Source organism: Pongo abelii, chromosome 11, assembly GCF_028885655.2.
Source record: "Pongo abelii isolate AG06213 chromosome 11, NHGRI_mPonAbe1-v2.0_pri, whole genome shotgun sequence".
Taxonomy (NCBI): Eukaryota; Metazoa; Chordata; class Mammalia; order Primates; family Hominidae; genus Pongo; species Pongo abelii.
The window spans coordinates 62,515,818-62,533,702 of NC_071996.2; the positions used below are offsets into that span (position 1 = coordinate 62,515,818).

At 42.6% G+C, this 17,885-nt stretch overlaps 1 protein-coding gene across 5 annotated transcripts in view; it reads right to left on the reverse strand.

The window, feature by feature from the left end:
• The window catches only part of PLA2R1 (phospholipase A2 receptor 1), a 127,500-nt gene that overhangs the window by 105,892 nt on the left and 3,723 nt on the right, over positions 1 to 17,885 (reverse strand). For all 5 annotated transcript variants that reach the window (XM_024242963.3, XM_054548672.2, XM_024242964.3 and 2 more), the window contains 2 exon segments: positions 3,781 to 4,164; positions 1,055 to 1,228 (listed from right to left, as the gene is read on the reverse strand). In XM_024242963.3, the coding sequence (XP_024098731.3) occupies positions 1,055 to 1,228; positions 3,781 to 4,164 (558 nt within the window).

Below are 17,885 nucleotides of genomic sequence, written 5' to 3' on the forward strand. Positions count from 1 at the left end.
TACATTTTATGGCTGAGGAAACTGAGACTCAGAGAGATGGAGAGAGCTTCCCAAAATTTCATTGTTGGGAGGAAGCAGGACTCCAATCTTGGCCTGTGTGATTATTTCAAAGCTTATACTCTTTCTTATTTGCTAAGCCATACTAGCTCTTGGATTAGAAAACAATTCTACAGAAACTTTATAAGTTAGATTCTTTGGGGTTAATCTCTTCAACTTGCTTTTGCTTCAAATTTATTTGTTGCATTTTATATATGTGGAGGGGAGGCAGGCATGGGAGATGAAGACTGTAAAAGCTGTACTCTCTGACTCACAGAAACAAAGGGAAAGGAAATTGAATATAGAAAGTAGGAGGCATATATAAACATTCTCTAATACTTGGGAACAATTGGAAACTTTTTAGCTAAATAAAAATAAAATGAAATAATAAGGCACTAACTGAAAAAAAAAAGTTAGAACATTGTCACTGCCATTGAACTTTGAAAATCAAGTTAAGAAAAGAAAAAAAATGAGGTTATAGCCAGAAGGTAAATAGTAAGGAAAGGGAGTCAAGACGAGAATCCACTGTCAAGAAATAACGAGGGCAATTGGGATTTTAGAAAGATCATCAAGGGGCCAGCTGGTGCCTGGGCTTGACAATGGGTGAGACAAGCAGCCTGGATGTGGAGAAATTAAAGCAGCTCATAAGAGATAGTGGATTGAAAGGCTAACTGGGCTTCACATGCAATCAGGTTTGTTTTGAAGTATCCAGCCAAGAAGCCAGGATCAATGAGATCGCAGAGTATTATAATTTGATTCTGGTTAAAACATCGTTATGCACTGAGCTTAATGAAGAATGGCTAATTAACATCTCTTGAATGTACAGCAAAAAGAATATGCATTAGAATTGTCTTTTCAAGGCAAAAACAAACCCCAAATCAAAGTCTGTATTAATAGCATCAGGGTGCTTATTCAGACTTCAATATATCAATCCCAGTGCTTTTGTTTAGATACAGATAACTTTCTAATCATCTTTGATTCATTCATGACATACAGAGAAGACAAAATTTATTCTTACTGGGATCAGGGCAAAAGCCCCACTTTTCATCTCTTTCATAACGGCTTGTCGTGGCACACCACAGTAAGTCATCTTCCCGACCTTCACGGGTACATTCATGATGCCACTGATGGTTATACTGGAAGGGAAACATACACGGCATCCCGTGGGCGTTGCCTTTGATTGTATGCAAATCTAGGAGAAAGAAATGTACAAAGTCAGATAAGTATGGTGTCAGCTTTATCTTTGCAAACTGCTATATATTGAAAGCATTTCTTATGGACTGAAACCCTCTTGGGGCAGAAACTCACTACAGCAGAGTGAGCCCTCAGGTCCTCACTGTCTCCTGTCAGCAGAGGTGTGAGACCGAGTGCTGGGCTCGGAGGAAGTGCTGACACATGGTTTGCTTATACATTTATCTACTTGTTTACTTGTTTACTTACTATGGTGAGCTGTCACAGTAACATTCATATTGTGGATGGATGAGAAAGAAACTTTAATGGAGATTTAACTTCATAATACCTTCCAGTCGCCAAATACATCAGCCATTAGCATCTAAAGCTCAATAGATTCATAGGCATTTATTAGCTTATTCATTCAATAAATATTTATTGAACATTTAATGTACTCAGTACTGGGGATACAACAGTGAACAAACCAGCAAAAGTTCCTTTATGTGGAACTTCTATTCTACCAAGGAGAGAGAAAGAGAAAGCAAATATACAAGTAAACATACAGTATCATTGCAGGTAGCAGTGCCATGATGAAAAATAAATAGGATGAGAAGACAGAGTGGGGTGTGTGTGTGCGTGTGTGTGTGTGTGTGTGTATGTGTGGGACAGGGAGAGAGAGAGAGAGAAAGAGAGAGAGAGGAAGAGATGGGGTGGAGGGGCACAGGGCACTACTTTGGACAGGATGGGCAGTGAAAGGCCTCTGTGAATAGGAACTGGGTAACCTGAGAGTGCAGGTCTTTAGAAAAGAGGTGATCCAGCAGAAGGAACAGCAAGTAAAAAGAACCTGAGACAAGAACAGGTGAGGGGTGAATGAAGAAGAGGAAGGAGGCCCTCTGGGAAGGGGAGCCAGGGACGTACTGGAGTGTCAGCGCACGTAGAGCAGTCTCCCTGCCATACTGTGGGCTTTGGCCTCTGCCCTGAGGGTGGGGGCAAGTCTCTTGCGGGTTTTGAATGGGAAAGTGACAGGATCAGATTTACATTTTTAAAGAACCACTGAGGGTACAAGGGGGCAAACAGCTGACATGGGGAGAGGGTGAAGTGAGATGGCTGGCTGGGTGGCTTCTCAGTAGTCTAGAGCAAGCTGACCATGCAGACGTGGCCTGCTGGCTGCCTTTTCAGGGTATTGCAATACTCGGCCATTCTTGGCCTTAATCAGGAATCAACAAAAACTTTTCATGACTCAACTGGGGCTGACAATGGTATGTCCTTGGGCAAAAGGACCAGCAGTAGAGAGCCCCACCTCTTTCCCACAATTGGCAGGGGCTGACCTGAGCTCATGACATGTTACCAATCACCAGCCTTAGCAGTTAGGGCTATTTAGGAACCGTAGGTATTTCAGGACATGCCCTTTTCTTTCAGTCCCCTCCTTCTACTCCGAAGCATATGTTCCCCAGAATCTTCCACTGCGTGCACCATGAGTGTGGGTATGTGGCTAAAAAGTTAACATAAAGCAAAATATCAAGTTCCTCTTCAGAACTGTAGACTGATATTCAGAGTGCTGGTTTGCAGCACTTGCTTTATTTTAGTGAGTCCTGAAAATGCCTGGCCCTTGGCTCTGTCTCTTTTTAATCATTTCTTCTTCAGGAGTTCCTTGCTCTGCTTCCCAGGACCATACAGAATTCTTAGGAGGATACGCTCTTGTGAAAGCATAATTCTACAGAGCAGCACGAGGGGAGGGGCTCCGCCTGTTCTGTGGACCTTTGTAAACCAGGTGCCTAGTCCAGTGCCTGATGAATGTGGTGTGGATTTGTTAGCAGTGCTATATAAAAATGTGGGATGAATGGATGGATGGATGGATAGATAGATGGATGGATGGATAGAGTGAGCTACCAAACAAACCCTGAGGGACAGGTTTGAGATTTTAGAATTTAACTATGTAACTTTCATTTTTTTTTCTGTTTAGAAATGACAAAAATAACCATAGAAAATGAAATTCCCCTCTAAACCATGCTTCCCCATCAACCATGCTTGGCACACACCAAATAACCCCTGACAATAGTCTGTCATTTATCTTCAAGTGACTTGCAACATGATTATCACATGAATGCCAGTCAGCATCAGGAGGCATCGGAGGTGCCCTGGACACATACCTCCATAGGTGGGGATGAGTTTTTACAATAAGAGAAATGGCGGCAGGGGAGGAGAGGTTATTATATTTGTCATGACAAAAGTCTTCTAAGATCTTTTCCTTCCACCTTCCTTTTCTCTCTCCCTCCTGTCTGCTTATTCTTTCTCCTCCTTTCCATTGATTCCCAGAGTCAGTTAAATGTTTTTCCTCCCAATACCTTTAAATTCTGAGAAGTTCTGCTTCTGTAGCAGAATGTAGTATGTCCATTCTGAGACTCTCATAACCCTTTTACCATAAGCAAGGAAGCAACTAAAATGTATTTAGCAGAAGTCCCTTGAGGGTCCAGGCTTTGTGTACTTCCTTCACATAATGCTTTACAAATCTTTACTTATAGGCAAACTTTAAAAAAACACCATTCCCTGAGTGCTTCTTTAAATTATTTTTACCTTTGTGTAGATATTCACAAATGTCTCCACCACCTGACCCATAAGAAATCCACTTATGAAAATACTTCCGTGAGGCCACCACTGTGTTGTCATGCGCCACCTGGACAGAGTACTGCAGCGGGCCTGTGATCATCTTCCTGTCACAGCGCCACCGCAAGGAAACGAGGGTGGAGTCACATTCATATAAGCTTAACGGCTGCTCTGGGGCGGAGAAATTCAGGCCCAGGCAACCGCTGCCTCCTATGTTAAAGAGGCCATGGTTTGAAACCCATTTCCACAGCATGTGCTTGTTCGCTTGCTTGCAGTTCTCCAGGGTCAGTACCGATTTACCTGCTTGAATGCATTTCTTGAGACTCTCACTTTGGATAACAAATATTCCTTTATCTGAAACAAAAATCAAAGACGTGGCATGAAATTTTCATATATAATTAACTAGCGTCATGAGGATCTCAGTGTGCATATCTAAGTGCGATATGCGACAGTTGCCGGCCATTTCCCACAGATCTGGAGTTGTTGGGCAGGGTCCACCTGAAGGGCTTTATTTGAATAAAACAGAGGAGTTTCTTGGGAAGCATAAAAGGTCTTACTGAAGCTAATGGGAGAGCTCTGATCTAAGACCTCATTGGCCATATGGGAACAAGGGTTACCTGTCAATACACTCAGGTCTGTTACTAACAGAAAAGGTGTGGTCACACAATTGGTTAGAGAGAGGGATTGGTAATAATATTCAGGGCTCCCGGGGAGGGGCACTGGGTGCCAATGGATATGACAACACTGTCTTTCTCAGACAAGTGCCTGAATGTTAGGAACACAGCTGCTGAATCAAGAGTCACTGAATGAAACTCTCTACCATTAAGTTCCTATAGAAAACCGAAAGGCTATCAATGAAATGTTGCTTTGTGATCTGATACAGGATTCAATACTGGTCAGAACACAATGTTTCTCAGGAGTACAAGGGTGGAGGTGGGGACCTCTTGCTATGGGGATAGACTTTTAGTAGGAGACGGCTTGCTGGGTGGGGCAGGGAGAAGCAGGTAGATGCCCAGGCCACTAGCTATGGCACCACACCTTGAAACACAAGACGTGACGGACCACCATTACGGTGGCAGAAACCACAGGCCACATAGACAGGTGGAGAAAGCAGGCATTTTGTGATATGCCCCTAAGCTCTCCTCCCTGGAGCTGGAAGAAGGGATTTGGGTGAGTTTCTTGTGGAAAAGCTGTGGGACCCAGCTGGGGAATACATGTTAGCTGCCAGCCTGCTACCTGACTTAACCCAAGTTGCGGGCCTGGAAGGCACCTAGTACCCAACAGTTATGAACTTGTTTTCTCACAGGCTTTTTGAAGATGGAAACCAAGTCTCATTTCTTTGGTCTAAGCATGGAGTGTGCTGGGCACATGGTGGAAATTCAGTCAGTGCTTGCTGTTGATGAAACACACTGGCTGCTGCTGCTTCAGCCTTTGGCTGCTTAAGTCACCTCAGTTCATGTCTGGTCAGGCCCAGGTGCTCTTTTCTTCTCCCAGTAGCTAGGTTCCCCTCTTCTATTTTACTTCCTGTCTATTCTTCAAAACTCTGAAGGGACAAGATAGGGTTCCCTCAAATGTCTGGGGTTTAGGGCGGGTCATGTCATGGAGGGCAGAACAGGTACAGGCAGAGGCTTTGGAGAGGTTTGGGACAGTGCAGGACGGGCCTCCTCACGGATCCACAAGGGAACAATGCTTCATTCTGGTAAATGTTCTTTTGGTTTCTCCAAAGTTAATCAGCTTGAGGAGAACTGATTTAGAGTAACCAAAATCACTTAAGATACTGTTTCAAAAAATTGTCAGTGTATTAATAAATGCTATACCTCATTTAATAATTGATGACCTTACCTATAGCCATAGATTTGAGGAGCTGAATTAGTTGTCAGAGAATTGCTTTGATCACCATACATCAGAGCAAAAGAGAGGGGGTGGGGTGGGGAAAATGAATGGTTTTAGGGAGATTTCATTTAGATCAGGAAATTTGTTTTCCTAATGAGGGCCTTGTCTGCATGGTTATTAGTAATAGTGATTCAAAATCAAATCCACCTCTCGTCAATGTGATATGGAGTCCGATAATTAACCTTCTGTCCAACTCTTCTTTTCACCTTTTCATGCCTGGGTAGAATGTTTACCTTAATTTCTGCTGTAACCTACTAATTACTTTCTAGCTAACCTAGAGTTCATTAATTTTTCATTAAAGGATAATTATTTTACTATAATGGTTTTGTAGTTCAGCTTCTACCTAATATATATGTTCAAATGTATTATAAGCTCTGCAACGTACTGACTGTGCCTCAGTTTATACACCTCAGATAGGTGTGTAGATGACTGGCTAGTGGTTGAGAGCTCTGGAGTCACGTGGAGCTGTCACAGACCTGCTGTGTAACTTTGGGCAGATTGCTCCATCTCAGTGAGCCTCATCTTTCCTCCTTGAACTGGGAATATGTATGGTACTGACCTCTTAGGGATGTTAAGGATATTCCATTGAATAACCCATGAAAAGCACACCACACACTACCATGAAAAGCCTCAGGAAATGGGAGCTATCATTATTATTTTATTCCTCTGACTTCCTGATTCTTGGTCTATAGATTCAGCTGCAGATCTGGTTGAACCTACAGAGTGCTAATCTCAGCATCCCTCAAAGGCTTCTCCTCTTACACTGTTAGCACAAAAGCTTATTTTTACTGCAGTTTCTGCAGCACACAGTGGGTGCAGACATTTTAGTTTTAAACAATCCTGAGACACCACGCTATCACCTTTTATGGAGGAAAAATACTCTCCAAACAACCAGATAACAAAATCTTTGCCTCCTTTGTTCAAATATGTGTGCAATGATGAATTAAGAGCCTTCATCTGTTGATTTTCTGCATTACCCACCTGTAAAGTCTACACTGTAGGTTTTTTAATAGGAAAGAGAAAAATACATGGTGTTGACAAGCAGTGTATAGATGGGGGAATGGGTGGTCTGTGAATAAATGGACATGAAAATTACAAACCTAACATTTGGGGTGAATAAATATTCTGTGGGGTGGTGGGTTTGAAACAAGGTCTTGCTCTGTCACCCAGGCTGGAGTGCAGTGGCACTGTCATGGCTCACTGAGGCCTCGGCCTCCCAGGCTCAACTGATCCTCCCACATCAGCCTCCTGAGTAGCTGGGATTACAGGTGTGTACCACCATGCCTGGCTAATTTTTTGTTTGTTTGTTTTTGGTAGAGACGGGATCTCAATATATTGCTCAGGATGGTCTCAAACTCCTGGGCTCAAGCAATCCTCCCACCTTGGCCTCCCAAAGTGCTGGGACTACAGATGTGAGCCACCATGCCTGGCCAATAATGCTTTTAAACTTCCAAATTAATAAATGTTAAGAGAGAAAGAGTGGCAGAAATTGGAACTTCTGTAATCATAAAAATATTTTATAAATACATATTTTTTAATTTTTTTAATTTTAAAAATATTTATAAATATTTATTCATAAATATTTATAAAAAATAAAAATTATTATAAAAATACCTTTCCAAAGCAGAAAGTATTAGACACACCTAATCCATTGCTGCTTAATTTTGGGGTGCTACTCATATTTCCACACCAGCTGCCTTTAGGAAATAGCTTTAGAAAAGTTCTTCAGAATGTGCCATAGGCAAGTAGCTCTGGTTCACCCATAATAATCAACATGCTGCCTCCAAATATACGAAGTTAAAAAATGACTTGAGCCCATTTTTCCATTAAGTTGTAATAGAATATGATCCTAGCACTGTTAATCTCCATAAATTCACTGAAGAGAAAAGAATTACTTTCAAATAGACTGTGAGGAGACTTAATATAGGTATCAATATTCTGATTGTTATTATATGCACATAAAGTCTCTAACAAAACTATAATGTGAAAATAAGCCACCAATCCTTAGTGTGTATAGTTGTTGGATTTTTTAAAAGATGAAAATCAGATGTGGGAGGAATCAAGATTGATTATACATGTCAAGGACATCAGTTCTGCTTGAACACTGATTAAGTGATTAATGAAGTACTGCCAGAATTACTAAATCTCTTTGCAGGAAAATGTTATTATACGTCCCTTCATAATTATAAGTTTAGGAGGAGAAAAAGGATTGAGTTATCAGAAGAAACTTATAAGCTAATTTCTATCCTTTTTTTTTTTTAAATAAAATCCATGGAAAACAGTGGTTCTACTTTCTACTTCTGAGTTCCTTTAGGAGGAGATCATTTCAGATCCACTCTTTGGCCCCATAAGATAATGTGTACTCTTCTAAGGAGCGGGAGGAGAATGTTTCATTGATCAACTTTTAAACCGAAGTTTAGGGTATTACCTTTATGACTGCATATGGAACATTCATTCATTCAACTAGCTTTCATTGGATGCCAGCTACTTCACAGACACTGGGTAAGATGCTGGAGATAGAGAGAAATTATTTGCCTAAATATCTGTTCTTTGAAACTGTATATATTTGTTCTGGAATCATGGGAATTTGCCTAGCTAATGAAAAGAAGGGAGTTCCATCAGTTCCAAAGAAAACATTATAATTGCATTTAAAATAAGCCCTTAATGGTGGGGCATGGTGGCTCACACCTGTAATCCCAGCACTTTGGGAGGCCAAAGCAGGTGAATCACTTGAGGTCTCTACTAAGAATACAAAAATTAGCTGGGCGTGGTGGTGCGTGCCTGTATTCCCAGCTACTCGGGAAGCTGAGGCACAAGAATCACTTGAACCCAGGAGGTGGAGGCTGCAGTGAGCCAAGATCGTGCCACTGCACTCCAGCCTGGGGGACAGAGCGAGATTGTGTCTCAAAACAAACAAACAAACAACAAATAAATAAAACAAGTTCTTAAAAACAAGTGATAACACTTATAAGTGGGAGCTGAACAATGAGAACACATGGACACAGGGAAGGAAACAACACACACTGAGGCCTGTGGCAGGGGCAGGGGAAGGGAAAGCATCAGGATAAAGAGCTAATGCATGTGGGCTTAATACCTAGATGATGGGATGATAGGTGCAGGAAACCACCATGGCACACATTTCCCTATGCAACAAACCTGCACATCCTGCACATGCATCCTGGAACTTAAAACAAAATAAAATAAACACTTATTTTAAAAGATTTAAAAAACCAAGTGATAACCAATAAGAAAAAGAAAATAAACCCAAATTTAAGACCCTGAACTGGCTCTTCAACTGATGTCACATGTGAGGTGGACAAGACTCCTCAGTGTCACCAGACTCTGAGCAGGGAGTGTGCACACACATGTACTTGCCTACTTTCTAGGGAGGACAAAGCAGGGCAGTGCTGGGAGGAAGACAGGTGTGGCAGAGGAGACTCACTTCACCCATAAACCCCGAACCATGAACTTCAGAGCTGGATGGAACTGTAAAGATTATTTAACTGAACCATTCTTTCACTTTTTTTTTTTTTCCAAATCCATTTTTGTCTTAGAATTTATATCTATCTACTATATTCAGTCCAGGTGTAGCTTTGCTTACATGCATTCATTTATAACTTAGAAAGAAGAAAATAAACTGCTATAGATTGTTGCCAAACATTTTGAAGTAGGTGACTTGAAATTTCAGACGACAAAGATCTATCAAGTGCTTGATGTGGCATGGTTTGGGAACCCTGCAGACAGAAGGATATATATGTCATAGTGTTTGCCTGCAAGGAAGTCACATTCTCCCTTGGAATCCCTGAAATGCACAGAAAGAAATTATACCCTAATGCCAAAATATATTTTGACATAGGAGATATAAACAAAAGGGGGTGCCATGAGGTTGGAGTCTAAAGCCTGGGGCCATTATTACAGTTTGATCTGTCTGTGTGAACAGCAGACTGGAGGTACCTACAGGAAGTTTCTCCTGAGGCTCCTGCACTTGACAATCTGTACCCCTTCTGATCACCTCTACTTGCCTTTAGTGTTCCCTTTAGCTTTAGACAGCTCTTCTCTTAGAACTAGCTGAATGAAGGTTTGAAGTGTTAAGTAACATAAGATTTGTACTTTAAGCCGTTGTGAAGTTTCTGCATTTTTAACAAAAAACACTTTAAAGAAACAATAAAACAACAATTTTAATGGTGGCATTTTAGGCAAACAAAGGACTTTCTGGTATTCAATAAATTACACCATGAAGGTGTTCACCTAATCCAACTATACACATAAAGTCAGTCTCTGTGCTGCTCCATTAAGGGAACTGGAAGGAAAAGTTCCAGTGCATGGTTTACATCAAGTGCAATGCTTAAGACAAGCTATTAGAAAGCCATAGCATGCAGGCTGCAACCCAATTTCAATCTCCTACCCCAGTCCATAGGTTTGAAATTGCTTCTACTCCATCTACCCACAGAGCTAGTGCTGGGCTCATGCCCTTCCTGCCCGGCAGCCTGTCTTGACTCTGTCCATTTCCTTGCTGTTCTGACAGTATTAGGTTTCAGCAGGGATGCAGTCCAGAAGGAAATGGGGAGGGCATCTCTCCTCTGTAACCAATCTGAAGGTGAGCAGCTTCTCTCTTGAGATGTATTGACCTTTTCCAGCTTCACAAATTTGGGTTCGTCTCTATCTGTTCCACCTAGTGAACAATGGATTCAGAGCTGATTGTGTTCCTAAGATTACTCTGTAGCAGGAAGGGATACTGTAAGCTGCTGAATCAAGTCCTATTCATGGCCGAGTGATGCAAAAAATCTGGATTCTTAATATGACCTTTCAAACCAATAAGTGAGGAATTTCTCATGCTTGCAGCAAGCAGCATGTGCATGGTTCTTCAAAGAAGAGATCCACGGAACAAAGTGAAAAGTGGGCCAGACCTTCCTACCTCTCTCTGCATGGAAATGTGCATTTTATCTCAAATCATCTGAGTTTTCATGTGTCTCTTATTCTGAAACTTTTGAGTTCCTGTCAATTGCCTTCTATTAATCAACTAAAAAGTTACCCAAGTACATTTTTTAAAAAACCTCTTTGTCCTGTCTCAGAACTTTCTTCTCTTTCCCTGTCCTAGCATTGTCCTTAACTCTTAGCCTTCTTTATTCTCCTACAGCTTCTGAACCTAGATGATCACCATCTCCACAGGGCCGTGGACCACTCTTGCTAAATCTTTTTACATGTTCTCTTCCATTTTCTCTCTAATCTCACCAAATTGCCTCTCCAAGTTCCATGAGGCACACAATAGTCTTTCTCACATGTGGGAAAAATGAAACCCAGCATAATCAGTGCCACTGGACTGCAGTTCTGTGAGGCTTAAAATTGCCTGTTACCAACCCCTGTGCCAGGAGGGGTTAACCCTTTCAGACTGTCCTTGCCACTCCCTGGCCATTCCCATTCCCTCCTCTGTCCTCCTGCTCTGTCCTCATTTAGCAGTTGCTGACCCTGGCAGAAAATCTCTCTTCCGTGATTCTTTGCTAGACCTCTGTATCTTACAAATGAATTTTTAAACTGAGTTGAAAACATTTTTCTTCCTTTTAGCTTTTAGTCTGTTCTCCCATTGTTTTGCTTCTATTTAACTGGAAAGTACTTAACAGACATTGCTGGTGTAAAAATCATTATTCACAGCAGCTCTGTGATTATCTTATAGACTCTGTTAAAAAGATACCATCTCAGTCAAAAGGGCGCCTCATTACAAAGTGCAAGTTAGGGCAAGGACAAAAAGACAGAACACTGTTAAGATGCCCTCACAAATGCCTGCATATTAAAGCCCGGGGGGAAATGATTCAAGGACTGGGTCACAAAAACCAACAAAACCGGAAAACAACTCCATCATCAACCAAAACAACTCTGGAAATGATATGGCATTACTAAAAACAAAAGTGCTTACAATGAGCTATCCATCTTAGCTGCCTTGAGAGTATGCCCATTAAAAGAAAAATCATTTACTAAAGTGCAAGGTAGAAATGTTTTTAAAAAAAACCAAAAACAAACAAACAAACAAACAAAAAAACAACTTTTAGTGGTAGATAAAGTGTTAGTCCCTGTATCGGTTTGCTACTAGAGTTGCCATAACAAAATACCACAAACTGAGTGGCTTCAATGACAGAAATTTCTTTTCTCATAATTCTGGAGGCTGGAAGCATGAGATCAAGGTGTGGCAGGGATGGTTCCTTCCAAGGGCTATGAGGGAAGGATGGATTCCTGGATTCTCTCCTTGGTCCCTGGAGGACCATCTTCTCCCTTTGTCTCTTCACATCATCTCTCTATGCATATTTCTGTGTCCAAGTTTCCCCTTCTTATGAGCACACCAGTCATAATAGACTAGGGCTACCCTAACTGCCTCATTTTAACTTGTTTACCTCTGTGAAGACCCTATCTCCAAGTAAAGTCTCATTTTTATACGAATTTGGTGGGGGAGAAACAATTCAAATCATAACCATCCCTATCATTCTTATTCAGGCTGTCTACATCATTTACAGGGTCCAAGGTGCAATGAAAATACGTGGTTTTGGCTGGACATGGGGAAATCAAGTCAATGTCCCTTTCCCTTGGGCCCACAAGATTGCAACCTCTGAGCTATAACGTGCTTAGAATCCAGTACCTGGATTGAGGATACATGAGAGTTTCCCACTCAGCCCTCACAGAACCCACAGAAGTGATATCAGTCCAGTGGTGACAAATACTGCCTTGCACTGCCCTGAAATGCTACAAGGCATCCACTCCCAGGGCCCAGGCCTCCAGTCTGCCAACTTCAATGCAACCTGGTTGCCACTGTGTGCAGAAGGCAGCATCAATTGTGGGGCAGGAGTTGGGAGGAGGCAGCTGAGAACCCACCCTGGGAGGTAGACAGAGGACACCAGGCAGAATTGAACAGAGGCTCCAAACCTCTGGCTCGAGTTCCATTGTTCCATTGGACATCACGCGCAGCACACAAATTCAAAGACAGAAATGATTACGAATCCCAAGACCCCAAACCACGGAGCTTTAAACCCTAAGTGGAAGTAAGGCCCTTCTGAGTATAGGGCCTTGTACAACTGCACTGGTTACATCCCCATGAAGCTCTCCTTGTTTGCATTTGAACAAGGTTAACATTAGGTAAAAAAGACCTTGGCAAACTACAGAGCACTTCTTTTAGGGCAGAACTGCTTAAAACTTGAAGAGTATCTGCCTTGGTTTTCCCATCTGCACAATGGGTTTAATAGTAATGCTGGGGCTGGGTGTGTAGTTCACACCTGTAATCCCAGCACTTTGGGAGGCCGGGGCTGGAGGACAGCTTGAGACCAGGAGTTTGAGACCAGCCTGGGCAACATAGCAAGTCCCCTTCTTTACAAAAAGTTTAAATTTTATAATAAAAAGAAAAAAATAATAGTGCTGGCCTCACAAGACCTTGATAGGGAATATCTCAGTCATGATGATCACTTTATAAATATTAATAAAAATAAAAGCCAATCTTAACTTTGAATATGAATGGTGCCAAAGAGCAGCAAAATGAAAAAATGTTTATAGTTAAATAATTACTTTGAGTTTCCTGTTTATATTTTCATAATTGAAAAGTTCTCAAGAGCAGAATACCAAAAGCTAGAAGTGGTAACACTATTTTATTTCCATATTTCTTTGGAACTGTAGTTGTCTGGAAAGTATCATAAATTAAAAAGCCAAGTGGCTATGACTTTTCTGTCTTGTTTAGCTCTGTGTCACAGAACCCAAGTTACAGATATCCTAATCATAATTTTCTAATTTTCTTGAGTGGCTTTATAAAATATTTTTCCCTAAATGACTTAATATAGTGTTTATACGGTGTACTTTTGTTTATTTTATGAACAATAATATTTCTTTTTGCTTTGATCAATTCAAAATATAATTTATGCTCCTAACTAAGTGTTGGAACATCTCCAAAAGGCTCTCAAGGATAATTTCTTAAAAAAAAAAATGGAGGGAAGGGTTTATAAATGTCTTAAATCGATTACTTTGATAGATTACATGAGGATTTGCTGCATTAGGATTGAGTTCCCAAGAGGCAACACAAGGGGACCGTTTCTTCAGAAAACTTGATATAAATAAGCAGATTATTAGGTCAAAGAAGGGGAGCTGCAGGGACAACCAAACTATCTGTGTGGCCCCATCTTTCCTGTCATGGGCTTGGAACCTGCATTGTGTGGCATCAGTTACTGTGACAACCAACAATAGGAAAAGAGTTAGAGGCTTAACAAGAAAGAGTAAATAGGACCAGGAAAACTGGATATCTATGCTGACTCACAAAGGCTTGCCAGGAAAGGAGCCAGGCAGAGAAGGCAGGATGAGAAAAGTATGAAGGGGAAGAAATGCTGAGGGATGACAAACAGAAATGGGAGAAATGGAGTCAAGATGGCTAGCATGATTCACGGCCAGGAAGGGCAGCTAAACCACTATCCGATCACGCTTTTACTGAAATTCCGTTTCCAGATTAGTAGAATGGCTCATTGCCTAGGGACATCAGAATTGCCTAGAACAATACATGAATCAGTAGCTTTGCACATTTCTGCTTTAGGAAAATATCACTCCCACACGTGGAAGGAGAGGTTTGGAAAAGGAGGAGTTGCAGAGAGCAAGAGGCTGGCCTCCTGTTCTTCCTGCTGTGAAACCAAATCGCATGCTCCTGTCATGCAGCAGGATACAGAATGAACCATACCATGGGGTCACAGGGCTATTCAGGGATCCTTTGCATTAGTGCAGAGTGCTTGGTTCGAATCCCCATGCTGCAAGCTCCTGTGGGCACAAGTTACTTAACCCTTCTTCATCTGTAAAAGAAGGGTATGTATTAATATTGCCTACCTGTTTTGGTGAGGAGACGTGTCAATGTAAATAAAACAACAAAGAGTAACGACTCCCCAGCTGTCAGAAAATACTACAAGCAGTAGAGGGGCATTTTTACCTTTGTATTAGAAACAGAAGCTATGCGGGAAATCTCAGGGCTACAGCTTCTCCCTACTGCCACCTCCAGGTAGTGGCTCTCATCGCCCTCTTTCAGAAGGTGGCAGCTACCCCCCCTTCCTCGCCACTGGGGCCCTCTGCCCTGAACCACTCTTCCCCACATTCACCATGGCTTTGATACCAGCAGCCTCCCCGCTATTCTCCACAGCCCAAAGCCACTTTAGTTTCCACACAGATGACCCAACACTCTGACTCGATGCTTTCCCCACCGCAGGTTGTGGCCCATTTATGGTCATGAAATCAACTGAATGTGTTATGACCAGCGAGACAAAACAAAACAGAATGGAACAGGGGGAAAGGTAGCAGCATGTCATATTAGGTAAGGGTATTTTTAAAAAAATGAAACATTGTTTCAGTTATACATATGTAGACCTATATGCTGTGGGTTGTGATGTAAAATGTATTTCTTATTGTGGCTTGCTGACAAAAGAGTCCCAAACTCTACTCGACTTCAGCTTTGCTCTGGACATTGGGCTCCTTGACCTCCTCTGCTGTGAGGACCTTCTTTTGCCTCTTCTCCACTTTGGTGACCACTCCCACAAACATAGCTTGGATCTGGTCACTACCAAGAATAGGTCCATCTCCAGAACTTGGATTTTGCACTCTATAACCACTACCTCTCCTATTCTGCAACTTTCCCTCATCTAACTTTCACTAACTGTTTTCTTTTGTTGTTGTTTTTAAATACATATTTTCCTCTTTTTAAACCCTGTTTCTTGAACCCAAACTTTCTGCTTCTCAATCTTCCTATTGGGACTGACTTAGCTCAGCTTTAACTATCCAGACAGTTTCTTTGCTGCCCTCCAGAATTACCCTCTTCAAGGTGACAGGAGGCCCTCTTCAAGTCCCAAACTGAACATGGCACTTCTAAACTTAAACATGCAATCTGGTTCCCCTTTGTGCAAACCCACAGGGCCCTTCTCAGCAGTACCCAATTCACTCAGCCAGACTTTTTCCAGAAGCAGGGTGCCTCCAACCAAACTCTTCCTTATCTCTCTCATGCTTCCAAATATAGACATGTCACTGCTTCTTGTTTTGCCTGGGACCCTACTCTGGTGGTCCACGCCATCCACAGCCCTGGATGAAGCAGCATCCATCCCTGTGTCCACCTCCTGCCTCTACCATGGCCAGTTAGCCAGGGGAAGGCCTTCGACTTGAGGGCAGAGCACAGGAACCGGCTAGCATGCTGTGAAGAATGTAACCGGACCCCTCTCCTAGGAAATTAAGGGACTCTTCCCAGGAAGCTAAGGGAGCTGCACAGGAAAGTCTTGCTAGTCAAAGCCAAAGAAACAGTCAACAGAAAGAACAACCAAGCAGGAACCACCACAGAGCCCCAGAGACAGAGAGAAACAGATAAAGTAATGCTTCATGTCAGTGGCCAGTGCCTGTTTCCCAGGAGGCCTGGCTGCCCTGAAGAACCTGTCCTGGGTCCCCCTTGAGATCCTGGGACCACAACCAACTCCACATTTACCTGAGTGACCTCCAGTGGGCCTCTTTCCTTGAATCCAAAACAGCTCAGAAGGGAACTTTCAGCTCACTGAACTTTTACTGTTGCCTGACCCGTGATCCTGTGCCTTTGCACATGAAATACGTGTTCCCAGGAATGCTCAGTCTCCTTTTTCCTATATGGTAACTGCCTACTTATCCTTTAGGAAAACAAATGTCTTTTTATGAGCCTCCAGCTCCCCAGGCCAGAGCCTCCTCTGCATGCCTTCAGCACTTTGCTCATTCCTGGTTATCATAAGACCTCTCTTGCTGTTTTTCTGTAATTGTTTATGTTTCTGTATCTGTCCCTGGACTCTCAGCCTCTTGGGGCCAGTGTCATATCCTACTCATGTTTTTACCTCCCCAATCTGGAGGTGGGTAGCAGATTCTGTTGGTTTCCTCCTCACACCCTCTAACCTGGAGCTCACTCACCTGCAGACAGTCCTCGTGCACTTCCACTGAGTTTCTGTGGCTCTCTGCCTGAGAGAGACCAGGAGCACCAGGGGGTGAATGCCCCAGGAGTGACCTTAGTCAATGAGAGGTGGGAGTTGGTGGATAAATACTTCAGCTTCCTGCCTGTCGGTGGGTCCACTGAGTTCTATACAGTTCCTCAAAGGGTCCTTTGTGAAACTGAGCCCCAGTGGCCTGTGGTGGCTTTCTTCCCTCCCAGGTCTCATGTCCTCACTCCCTTACCATGCTTTCTAGAATCACTTCCAAAAAAAACACTACTTGCACCCTAATGAAAACATGTCTCAGGAATTGCTTTTGGATGAACCCAACTAAAACAGGTAGATAAAGCACATATTGCCTGACAGATAATGAACGACTGAGGCCATCAGCCCCTACCCCTGTTTCCATCAGCGCAGCATGTCGAGAGACACCCCATACACCCAACCCTGTTTCACTTTCTTCTCCCCAGATAGGACCTGGTGGCAAGCACACTGACCACACACTCATCTGCACCCTCACCTCCTTTGATCACTGGTCATTTAGAAGAGCCTACCCTGAGTGTCCCCAGGCACTGACACAGACTTAGGTTCTTTCCACTCCTGCTCTGGAAAGCTGAGCACTACAGAAGGAAACTCTCCTATGATATATTAGTGGGGGACCATTTCACATTTATCATTTTTCAACCGTCAACAAGGCTTCAAAACCCTTTTACTTGCCCCCGATCATTTCCTTTAGCAATGACTATGCCCAGTTTTCACCAGGATGCTCCATCCCCTTCTTCTTTCTCCCCTCTGTCCTCTTTGTATCTGGAGTACTTGAGTGAGTGAAGTTAGCATGTCTTAGCACTTGCTAGAAGAAGGGCTCAGATTCTGATCAGGGAAAACAAACTACAATCAGGCTCCTTGGAATAACCAGCTAGAGCAAATGTCCCCCACCTTTTCTGCCCCACTGGTTTCACAGAAGACAAATTTTCCAAAGACCAATGGGGTGGTGGGGTGGGGGATGGTTTTGGGATGACTCAAGTGTATTACATTTATTGTGCACTTTATTTCTATTATTATTACATTGTAATATACAATGAAGTAATTATACAGCTCACCATAATGTAGAATCAGTGGGAGCCCTGAGTCTGTTTTCCTGCAACGAGACTGTCCCATCTGGGGTGATGGGAGACAGTGACAGATCATCAGGCATTAGATTATCATAAGGAGCTGGCAACCTAGATCCCTCACATGCACAGTTCACAATAGGGT